The sequence below is a fragment of the Helobdella robusta genome, assembly GCF_000326865.2.
Source record: "Helobdella robusta unplaced genomic scaffold HELROscaffold_1, whole genome shotgun sequence".
Taxonomy (NCBI): Eukaryota; Metazoa; Annelida; class Clitellata; order Rhynchobdellida; family Glossiphoniidae; genus Helobdella; species Helobdella robusta.
Genome location: NW_008703570.1, coordinates 3797798 through 3810320, shown reverse-complemented (window position 1 = coordinate 3810320; position 12523 = coordinate 3797798). Strand labels below are relative to the sequence as shown.

Here is a 12523-nt window from a genome sequence, read left to right as displayed (position 1 = left end):
GCATGAAAATATAAAAACGGAGCAGAAATGTGAACAATGTAATAAATAGAAATAATTAACAACAGTTAAAAAATATCACTGGCATTTTTGCAACTTTTAAAATTTTGCTTTGGGAGTTATTCAATTCAATATAGATTCCGCTGTTTTCGTCTTGCTTATTATTTCTACAAAAAGTTTGCTGAATTTCATGCTACACGGTGTTAATCTTTTTTTCGAAAGCATTTTCTTCCTTATTGATTGAAAATCTGTTATTAGAAAACTAAGAAGAACATTTTTTCTGTCATTTTTAACAATATTTCACTTTTTTTCAATAATTTTATTTTTATGGTAAGCCTGGCAAGGTCATCAAATAATATCTTAAGTCACAAGGTATTGCCTTCTTTTGTTCACATGATGTGAAATGAACCTTTCTTAAAAATATTTGTGGATTCATTTTTTTATCTACTTTTTGTGAAATTTTAAGTTATTTAAATTTTTTCATAAAGTGCGCTTTTTGTATGATGAAAACGTGCTTCAGGAACCATTATTGGAGCTAAAACAGGAAAAGCAAATTATTATTATTTCAGAAATAATATTTTTTCTGATGTAGTAACAGCACTTGATTTGCAAGTACAGTCGGACCTCTGTTTTACGAATTTGATGGTTCCAAGAAATAAATTCACTATAGAAATTTAGTTGTATAGAACTTGTTCGGGGAAAAAGTCTAAATTGCCTAAATGGTGTTTATATGCTACACATTTAAGAAAAACAACTTCTCAATCATTTATTTTTATAACAAACAGTAATACTACTTAGTGTAATTGCAAAAAATATGGAAACGAAGTATTATATTATAATGCTATATACATTATATTATATTGACGTAATATTGTATGTACTTAACATATATAACAAAAAACGAAATTCCTACGTAAAACAGTAATACAGAAATATAACTTACAGTTTACTATATTCAACATTTTTTTTCAACTGTCTGATATCATTTTTAACCAAACACTTAACTGATAATTCTTCCAAAAAATGCTCACACTTTTATAAACATTGTTCGTTTTGAAATTATTTTTGTTCTATAGAAATAGTTTTATATTTAAAATTCCAAGGGACATAAACAAGTTTGTTAAATAGAGATTTTTGTTATATACAGCCAAGTTCGTTTTAAAGTCTGACTGTATTTTCGAAAATGAAAACAAACAATAATTAATTCAACGTATATCCATGTGTTTTTTTATTAATGAAAAGGCAAGATGTGACACATTATTTTACATTTATTAAAGTTAACTAGGATCAAATGAATAAATTAGATAACTGTTGGAATATATGTCAATTGAACTATACACCAATTGATCCCAGTTTTATTATAGTTTGTATTATTAATATGCCTTCTATAATTGTTTATTATTAAACATTGAATTGAAGTTACTGACGTAACCTTGTAGTTCAGTGGATTTGCTATTAATAATTTGAACAAGACTTGATATTTAAGATCATAATAGGGATTTTTAAAAAATATTTTTCGTGAACATTTTGCGGTACATTTTATAGCTTTCTTCATTTCAATTATCACAAAGATTAAAACGTAGAAAAGATTAAAACATCTATCATCATTTAATGTTCATGTTTAATCAGCATCCGTATGTTAATCGTTAAAATTGGTTTTTTACTATTCCGTATTAAATTTTGATCATAACCAATTTTAGTAAATTTTTTTTTATTTAACTATACTACTATACCAAACACGCTACTATACACGAAATTTAAATTATCCCCTATTTTGAAATTAAATTCAACGCCGATTTTCATTAAATTTAAATCCTGTTCACTGTTAAATTCAAACTTATATTGAATAACATATATAGGAAATTCTTTTTTGTCGTGCAAAAGTTATTCGTAATAAATTTAGAATGTTTGACCAAATAAATTTTATACAATCGCTAGGATAAAATTTTTTATAATATATTTTTCTTTTCTTATTATAATGTATTGTTATATTCTTTTTGTTTGGTAATACATTCTAATTAACGTTAAAATAATTTCAGAAGTTTTATTATATAAATATGCTTTATTAAAATGTAGAAACACTACAGTTTTTTCAAAACGTTTATGCCATTCACCATTATTGCTCTGAATTATTACGGCACGCTTTTTTTGCATTGTATTACCAGACTTTATCGAACCAGACTTTTAAATAGTCTGGTACGGTTGCGTTTCCTGTCGAATAATTTCTGACCATAGGGCGCGATTTAAACTTTTTCCCCCAGATAACCAGTGATTTTTTTTTTATTTTTTATATAGTTTGAAATGGTGTCAAATTTTGAAACTCATGCAAATAATCTGGCTGCAAAGTTTAGAACCGATTGAATGAACGCCAGATAACATTTGTTTACATCATGTGGAACGGAGTTGCAAAAGTCACTCTTTGAGTAAACCAAACTATTCACTAATATTTTTTTCTGTCAGAAAATGTCTGATTGCTTTAATTCGCTTTACTGGACGTCAGCGAGCATTTGTTACGATAGACCATTATGTTCTGTTAAAGCGTCTGTCGATTCCATTATTTGCGTTATTGATGATACTTTACAGTGGTTTAGTTCGTATTTGTCTGACAGATCACGAGTTATCGTTGGTTATGGTGATTTGGATTCAGTTTAAACAATCTTGGTTTGTTGTGTTTCACGTGGCTAGGTTCTCGGTCATCAATGGTGGTCTTGTACTTTTGCTATTTAAATCTATTCATTTTGGTTGAAAGTTTTCCATTTCTTCCTCAAAGATTTGGAATGACTTACCAGTCGAACTGATTTAAAACATTAAGGTTGACTGTGATGATTTGAAAAAGCGGCTTAAGCATCGTTTGTTTATCAAACGAGCGTCAAGAAAGCACCTTTCAAGTTTGCTTACAAGAAGCGCCCTACAAGTTTTGGATACGATACAGTACTACATATGAATCAGGAGTCAGTTTTCCAACGTGATACTGAGCTGCAGTTGTATGGAATCATTTTATTCTATTTCGAGAAACAAAATCATCTGTGTAGACCTAATGAATAATTAATCGATGCTGTATTGTACATATTCGCTCAAAATGCGGCCATAATTATATAGCCTTTTCAAAAAAACACTTTTGTTCGAAAAAATAATTAAGAATTTGTTAATTTCATAAATTATACTAATGTAATTTTTTTTAAATAAAAGTTTTTAACGAATATTTCTTGGATTATAGCCAGTTTCCCATTAAGCATAGCTACGTTTGATTTTTGAAAACGAAAGTGGATTAAATAAATTTTGAAAATTGCTCCCCCATCAAATGCATTTGATGATTCATTACAGGATATCGTGATTTGTGGACAAATAAATTTTAAGTATGAGTTTGGCTGCGAAACGAAATCAGCAATAAAACAATTCTTTGAAAAAATGTAGCTCTATCGCCGATATATGCCTTTTGTTGTTTTAATACACAACCTTTGCGAACATTTGGACGAAAAATTATTATGCATACATATACATATATACACGTATAAATATATTACAAATATATCTACTACAGTACACGTATGCACGTATAGAACAACATGTACGTACAATGCATATAGGAGCGGCGGCACGAGTACGTGTAGATAGGAGACGCAGGCAGGTGCGTGCGTGCACACAGATAGCTGCTCCGATGCTATGCATTACAGCCTGCTTGTCATTCAGCAATTTCTTCTTCCTATTCTTGTGCTGCAGTTTCTTTCATTATTATTATTCTTATTATCATCATCACCACTTTTGACATGTTTTATCATCGTCATCATCATTGTTTCGTTGTTATACGTGTGTGGATCGGATGGCGTGGAGAATTTATTTTAAATAATTCTTCGATGGATGCTTTTTGCTGACTGAAATTTTAACCTTGTTGTTCATCAGCCGCGGATATGATCTGTCTCGAATTCTAAGTGGGTTTTCTTTAATTAAAAATGCTTTTCTTGTTTGTGGTTATTTATATACTATATAGTACATTTTCACGAAGTAATCTGCAGTCTTTCATATACAAAATATTATATTTATAATGTGTTTTTTTATATATTGTTTTTTATTTGTATTTAAAAAGCATTGTATTTATAAATTATTTAATTATAATTATTAAATAAATTCCTTTATTATTTGTTGAAATTAACGTACAATTATGGAATGATTAAAATGTACCCCACGTGAGTAGGAAACAATGAATGAATGGATTAGTAATTTAATATGGTTAATTAATTAATTTAATTGGTTAATTAATTATTTAACTATCAATTTGTTATTAAATGAATAAGCTAATTATTAACTAAGTAACGGTACTACGAATGAATAATTCATAGATCTTAACATTTCATAAATTTTAAACTGGTCTCCTACCATCTTTTTTATTTTTATATATAAGTAGTCGAAGTGCAGATCATGACGTCATTATTTTATTTGATTACAGTTTTCCATAATTACAACAAAGCTCTGCATTCACTTTTGCTTGTTCACTCATTGTACACTGTACAGTCGTTCATTTGTTCTAAAAATGCGCTGCCCTTACGATTTTAAGAAAAAAAATTTGTGAGTTAGTACACCGTAAAATATTTCTGTAATCAAATTATTTTCGCTTAGTCAAGATTTCCAGAATTACTTAATTTCAATTTAAAAACCAGTTAAGTTTTGATTTATGTTATGACTATTAGTTTTGTCAACGTGGATGTGTGGCATGTATGTTGTTATATCGTGTTGCATGAATGTTTGTGGTCTGGGGTTGCTTGAGTGTGGTTGCCACAATTTTATCTCCCACCTACTCCTGCTTCCTTTGCGCTCGCATTCTTGCTGCAATTAGGTCAGCTTTTAATATTTGTTTATTTTTTATTCAGGTAAAGTAAATCATTCCAAATTTTTAATGCTAAGACACGTGCGAGCAGCATAATCACTATTAGAGTTCTTTAAAAATTGAATTTTGACAGACGCAAAATTTATGTCCGGTTACATTTGAATAGATCACATGTAAAAATAATAAAATATCGAATTTTGTGTGAAGTAGTTAATAAATATGTGGTAAAACTAAAAAAATGCTTTTTTAGTGTCCCTAGAAGTGAAATCTAAAATACAGAAAGCCAGCGTATCGTAAAACCAACTGAAGCAAGCTAAACTAAACTCATTAGACAACCACCCCTTTAGAACAAGCAAAATTAAACTCATCGAAGACAAAGCAAAAAAATTGAAAAGAAAAAATTGAGAAGATAAAATTGAAAGAAAAAACAAATCGTAAAAGTGTATATTATAGGGCAGCCTCAATTATAGCTATAAATTTAGCTATAGAATATAGAAGTAGTTAGAGAAGAAGGTAAAGACTTACAGAGAAAAGGGCCAAAAAAGTAAACGCAGATATAGCATATAAGAGTGTTTAACAGAAGTTAAGAAGAAGTAAGAACGAGTAGACGATCGTAAACCAGGGTGTTTAGGCTTAATTAATAAATCTGATAATAAATGAACATATTGTGTAGTTTTATTTTTTCATAGGATTTGTTTATTTCAAAATAAAACTTTATTTCCGCCTACAAAGAAGTTGAACCTTCAATCAAATTAGTAAGAAATTGTTTGCTGCATTCAGTTGTTTATTATGTGACATACATTTAATAAAGCTGTTATTCAATTTTTTATTTTCTTATTACGCTATTTTTCATTTTTTTAATAAGAATAACAACGTTATTGTTTTTCAACAAACTGTTTAACACTGAAATTTGATTGTTTTTGTCATTGTTTAAATTTTTATTTTTGCACAATTATAATTTTGTAGTGCACCTAAAAATGACGCTGCGCATCCCCTGCCCGCTGTTAATGGATTGCACCATTGCAAGACTTCAACTGCCTACTCACAGCAATCCATAATCAAACCCATTCAAGCTACTCTCATTATGCATTCTGGGAATTTGTGAGTTCGTTAAGATTATTTGCTATTCATTCATCCTAATTTTGTAGGTAGTAGAATAGAATTTGTATTGATACATTTTTAATAACTTGAAAGCAAAAATAAAATTGAAAGGATGCATGCATTTATTTTTTGTTATTTTCTATTCATTTGCTAATGTTATTATTTCATGGTGGTTATGGCAATTTCTTATAAAGTCCTAACGTTGTAACTCACTGAAGACTGCAATGATGAATGATTGATGATGCATGTGTAGTGCAGGAATGGGCAGACGATTGATACCTCACACAAGCGAAGATGATGAACACAAACTCATTTCAAGATACGTTCACAGACTCAAGCAATCCACCGCCAGCCAACAAGTTGTAAGTAGTGCATGAAACTTTCCTGTTCTTTTTTACCATTGATTATTTAAAACTGCTCCGATTAATAAGTCTTTTCAATCCGAACATCACTTTTTTAAATAATTTGTTTCGTTGCACTGCGTCCTTTACAAATCTTTGTAATTTGCATTGAAAAATAAGATCTTGTAAACTGATCTTATAACCTGAAAATGTGCTGACGGTGATCCTACTACATGTGTGTGTGTGTGTGTGTGTGTGTTGTATGTGTATGGGGTGTGTGTGTATGTTTGTGTGTGTGTGTGCTTGTGCAAAAACAAAATTGTTATCACATTGACATTTCTATCAGACATTTTTCTAATTTTGTTAAAACTTTCCATTAAATCATACCATCTCTAGCTTTTACGTATCACTGCACCTCCAAAATTATATGTCTCAATTCCAACCCTGGTGTACCATTTTTTATAATTTTAAACCTCAGCAACTCTAATTCATATAAATAAGCGTCACTTGTTATCCAGATATATCTAGATATATCGAGGTATACGTCTGTTAGAACACTCCTTGAAAATTGTCGAGAAAATCATTGAGAGAAAATTAACGTCGTGCATCACAATCGGAAATTATCAATTTAGTTTCCTAGCGGGGAAATCAACAATTGATGCAATTCACATCATTCTGCAACTGCAAGAGAAGTACCTCGCAAAACATCAACAACTATCACACATTTTTGTAGACCTTGAAAAAGCATTTGATCAAGTCCCCGTGAAGCAATCAGGTGGAGTTTACGTCGACAACTCATTCCAGAATATCTTCGACTTGTGATGGAAATGTATACGAATGCTAAGACTCTCGTCTGCATAACGGTTGGAAACTCAGATGCGTTGGAGTTCACCAAGGCTTGATTCTTAGTCCACTGTTATTTATAACTGTGATGGAAGAAATCACAGAGACAATACGCACTGGTGACATTTGGAATCTAATATATGCTGATGATATCGTTTTAACAGCCACGTCTGAACAGAATGCAGCACAGATGTTTGAAGATTGGAACACCAGACTGGCCGATCATGAATTCAAAGTGAACATCAGCAAAACCAAAGCAATGAACCCATCCAATCTACAGCTACTGGACGATGGCCCTGTTCAGTTTGTAAAGCAGGTGTAGGTAACAATTCAATCAAGTGTCAGCAGTGTAACCAGTGGTGTCACAAACGTTGTTCAAAAATAAAAAATAATTAGTACTTTATCTAAAGTGTCCAATTTTGTTTGTCCTGCTTGCACCAATCCACAACAAAAAATTCGAAATTGCAATGTTTTTGAAGCCATTAAGGTAGAGAAAGTCACATCGTTTCAATATCTAGGGGATGTTCTGAATTGTACTGGAACAGCTGAAGATGCCGTTCGAGCATACGTGCAGCCTGGAATAAATGGCATCTCCTTGCCTCTATATTGATGCGGCGTGACATCCCACTACCACTACGATCAAGACTTTATAAATCTGTGATACGTCCGGTGTTGTTATATGGTGCAGAAACATGGCCAATGACAACCAAACTGGAACAACAACTTCAACGAACCGACATGAAAATGCTCCGATGGATGCAACGAATTAGTTTGAAGGACCACATCAAATCTACCGAAATCCTGCGTCGTGCTGGTTTAGATGATATAAAGGACGAATGCCGGCAACACCGTCTGCGGTGGTTTGGTCATGTCAAACGAAGTGGAAACAGTGCCATAACTTCTCTTGCAGATGTTGAAGTACCTGGCACACGTCCCAAAGGCCGTCCAAAGAAGTCCTGGTCGCAAACAATCGAGCAAGACATGAATTTTCTAAATTTAAATGAAATGGATACAACTTATCGTCTAATTTGGCGCTAAAAATTGATGACAAAGAAAACAACGTCCTACCTCGGGGAACTGGGTCTCTGGACGCTAAACGAAGATTGATTGATTGATTGCTTGTTATCCAGATGGCTGATGTTCGTTATTTACTACTAACGTCGTATTGCTGTTTTTTTATACTTGTGACATTTTAATTTGACGCATTTGAATTTTTAAATTTTCAATGTATTTGGTTGAATATTATTTAAATCTCCATATAGATGCATGATCCTATATCGGAAAGGCAAAATTTAGTTTTTGAGCTCGAAGCAAAAAATAGGTAATTTTTCTTCATTTAATATTAATTTATCAAATATTTTTTTGTCAGATTGAAACTAGAGTTTAACAGAGACTAGTGAATTTTAACAGAAAATTGTTTATGATTTCAGAGAAATACAAAAAGAGATTCAGAGATTGAAATGCCAACAGCGTCAACAACAGCAGCGAGAAATTTCTTCGTCCTCTGCTCAATTCTCCGAACTGGACTCAGCTGATGAGAACAACGTCGTTGATGGCAACTTGTTGAAGGAAATTAGATTATTGAGACAACATCAGGAGGAACTGGAAGAGAGAATGAAGGGTCTGCAAGGAAGTAGGAGAGGACTCATTCAACAGTTGGAGGGATTAATGAGAAAGTTTAAGGTAGTTCAAAAACGTCATTTTATAAATTGAATTTGTTTGTTTTCGCGATCAATACTTGGTTTAAGACCGCCCAAATAGCACAACATTACAAACGTCTTACCCACGATTGTCGTTTTCAACTGAAGTTATTGAAATTAGCGAAAAAATCGCTTGACATGCAATTTGCGGTGGATCTGAACAACTTTGAAATTTGAAAGGAGTATTCAAAAACTGACAAATGTTTGAGCGCGCGATCAAAATAAGTTGGCGACTTTTTTTGGTTAGCGCGCACATGTTCGTTACGAAGTCGTAAATGTGATTTATGTAATTATTTGGATTAGTTTATTGTTTCTATTACTGTCGGTATTCAAATAAACGTTCAACAAAGTTTGCGTTTGAAGCAGTTGTGTTCATCTATCGAAAATCTTGAACCTACGTATAATCGAACTCTTGACGATCGTTGGAAGCTACAATACTAGTGTTGTTGGAAATATGGAGATTATTGAAGTTATAACATCGGTGTTAGTAGTTACGAAAATCAAGTATTTACAACAATATATATATATATATATATATATATATATATATATATATATATCTTAAACATAGATGATATATGTTGTATATGTGGTTTATTTATCAATTTTTCATAATATTTAATCATCAATTTTTATAAAGGCTTTAACCAATTAATAAATCAAATCGATTCAGATATTTAATGAATAAATTTTTCTATTTATCAAATGTTATAAATTTTTAATGATAGCTGGCACTTCCTAATTTTTCTATAAAATGCAGCCATCCATGTCTCCATCAGTCTGCAGTCCACGTTCCTACGCTGGGGAGGCAGCTGCTTTCTCATTCTCACCGGAACTCACCTTTTTTGATTCAACGCTACCAAACCAGCAACAAATAAAACATTCACAGCAAATTATTTCTCCATTCCAACAAATTAAGTTTCAACAACTGCAGCAAATGCATAGCAACATTTATCAACCGCAGCAAGCTCATATTCAACAAACGTCATTGCCTCGGCAGAAATTTGTTCCTCAGTCACAACTTGCCCCTCGCTTCATTGCACCATTGTCTCCGCAACGAATGCCCGTCGTTCAATCTTCTACTCCATTCAACCAGCAACAACTTCTACTTCAACATCAACTGAAATTTGCTGCTATTTCGCAAGCCAGTGGTGTCGCTTCTCAGTCTCATGAGCAGCAGTCAGCCTCATCTCCGATCTCGCCATTGTTACCATGTCGACAACTACCTCAAACATCGCCGGCACAATCTTCTCTGGACAAGTTAACAGAATCTCCACAGCACGAACCTCCGTCGGATCAATCATCGAGGCTGGATCCTGTTATCTATTCAATGGGAAGTGATTTCCACCAAGCATTCCTTTTTCCATCCACTTCCATTGCTTCAGGTTCACTTTGAAAACATTACACTATCTGTATATCTCATTCTTTTTTTTAAGTTTACCTGCATTTATTTATGTAAAGACATAAAATTATTTTTTTGAATTCCATTCATGCCAACTATTTTTTTCCATAACTCATACTTTTTTCAGTTGTTTTAATTTAATAGAAGATTATTAATATATGAATTATGAATTTCATCGTTGCAGTTTGTTTGAGGCAAGATTTGTTGCATGCCACAGATAAGGTGACCTCCGCTATGAGCACTCTTGTCAACGAACTTAATATGGGTTTGTTGGAAGGATTATTCGAGAGTTCAAAATAAAACAAATTTAAAAAAAACTTTCAAAGTTTCTTGATTGAATTTAAAACAATAATATTATTTGTAAATTTGTTCGATTAAATAAAATTTACTTTAAAAAATATATTAAAAAATATAGTTACAATAACTATTTGGAATTTAAAAAACGGAATCCTTTTTAAAAAGATGAGTGGTTAGCTACGCAGTCGCACAGCTACGCAGTTCCACAGCGCCACAGATTTTTTTCACCTTTTTTATATAAACTTGTCTTACTGTCATCTTGTCATGTGATGTTCAATTGTAAAATTTTTACCTACTTCTGATGCACCCATGGCCAGCTGATATTTTCAGGGTAGGTATAATGAAGTTATGTTATAAAATGTAGCCAATGTAGCCAATGTAAAACAAAATGTAACACAAAATGTAACAAATTCGGCTTGTTAATCCGGATAAATCCGGTCGTATTTGAAAGTCGATTCCAGTGCAACTCTACAATTATAATTCAAACAACTATACATTATATAGTATATATATATATTATATACAGAATATTATATTGTTATTGTATTGTATATAAATGCAACTGCATAACTTTTGGCACTTTTATTAGAAATATAATAAAGAATATAATGAAAAAAATATGCAACTCCAAAGGACAAACCAAAAAATCGACAAGAATGAATGTAGTAATAAATAATGACAATAATAATATATAACTAATGATAGCAAACACTTGTATAATTAAATATATGACAGAAAAAATAAAATCGTGGAAAGCCAAAATTCTTGGTATTAAATTTGCTTGATGGCATGATAATAACTGCAGGTATCCAAACGTTACTACAACTTTGTCGTGAAATCTGGAGAAATTGCTCAATGCCGACTGAATGGAATCATAGCATGACAGTTCCGCTATACAAAGGCAAAGGTGATCCATTGAACTGTTCATCATATCGGTGTATACGTCTGTTAGAACACTCCCTGAAAATTGTCGAAAAAATCATTGAGAGAAGATTAACGTCGTGCATCACAATCAATTTGGTTTTCTAGCGGGGAAATCAACAATTGATGCAATTCACATCCTTCGGCAACTGCAAGATAAGTACCTCGCAAAGCATCAACAACTATCAGATATTTTTGTAGACCTTGAAAAAGCATTTGATCGAGTTCCCCGTGAAGCAATCAGGTGGAGTCTTCGTCGACAACTCATTCCAGAATATCTTGTTCGACTTGTGATGGAAATGTATACGAATACTAAGACTCTTGTCAGCACAACGGTTGGAAATACAGATGCATTTGACATCGGCGTTGGAGTTCACCAAGGCTCGATTCTCAGTCCACTTTTATTTATAACTGTGATGGAAGAAATCACAAAACCGATACGCACTGGTGACATTTGGAATCTAGTATATGCTGATGATATTGTTTTAACAGCCACGTCTGAGCAGAATGCAGCACAGATGGTTGAAGATTGGAACACCACACTCGCCGATCATGGAGTCAAAGTCAACATCAGCAAAACCAAAGCAATGAACACTGGTGAACCCATCCAATCCACAGTTACTGGACGATGGCCCTGTTCAGTTTGTAAAGCTGGTGTAGGTAACAATTCAATCAAGTGTCAGCAGTGTAACCAGTGGTGTCACAAACGTTGTTCAAAAATAGTTGGTACTTTATCTAAAGTGTCCAATTTTGTTTGTCCTGCTTGCATCAATCCACAACAACAAATTCAAAATAGCACTGTTTTTGAAGTCACATCGTTTCAATATCTAGGGGATGTTCTGGATTGTACTGGAACAGCTGAAGCTGCCGTTCGAGCACGCATACGTGCAGCCTGGAATAAATGGCATCTCCTTGCCTCTATATTGATGTGGCGTGACATCCCACTACCACTACGATCAAGACTTTATAAATATGTGATACGTCCGGTGTTGTTATATGGTGCAGAAACATGGCCAATGACAACCAAACTGGAACAACAACTTCAACGAACCGACATGAAAATGCTCCGATGGATGCAACGAATTAATCTGAAGGACCA

The 12523-nt window shown here is 32.7% G+C and overlaps 2 protein-coding genes across 2 annotated transcripts; both read left to right on the top strand.

Moving 5' to 3' along the window:
- Positions 1-6180: 6180 nt before the first annotated feature.
- On the top strand, positions 6181-8981 carry HELRODRAFT_158752 (hypothetical protein; the record flags this gene model as incomplete). The annotated part of the gene is made up of 4 exons (XM_009010743.1): positions 6181-6282; positions 8367-8425; positions 8535-8787; positions 8913-8981. The coding sequence occupies 4 exons, from the start codon at positions 6181-6183 to the stop codon at positions 8979-8981; spliced, it is 483 nt and encodes a 160-aa protein (XP_009008991.1).
- Positions 8982-9558: 577 nt separating this feature from the next.
- On the top strand, positions 9559-10506 carry HELRODRAFT_158751 (hypothetical protein; the record flags this gene model as incomplete). The annotated part of the gene is made up of 2 exons (XM_009010742.1): positions 9559-10189; positions 10391-10506. 2 exons carry the CDS (start codon positions 9559-9561, stop codon positions 10504-10506), a joined length of 747 nt encoding a protein of 248 aa, XP_009008990.1.
- Positions 10507-12523: the final 2017 nt, after the last annotated feature.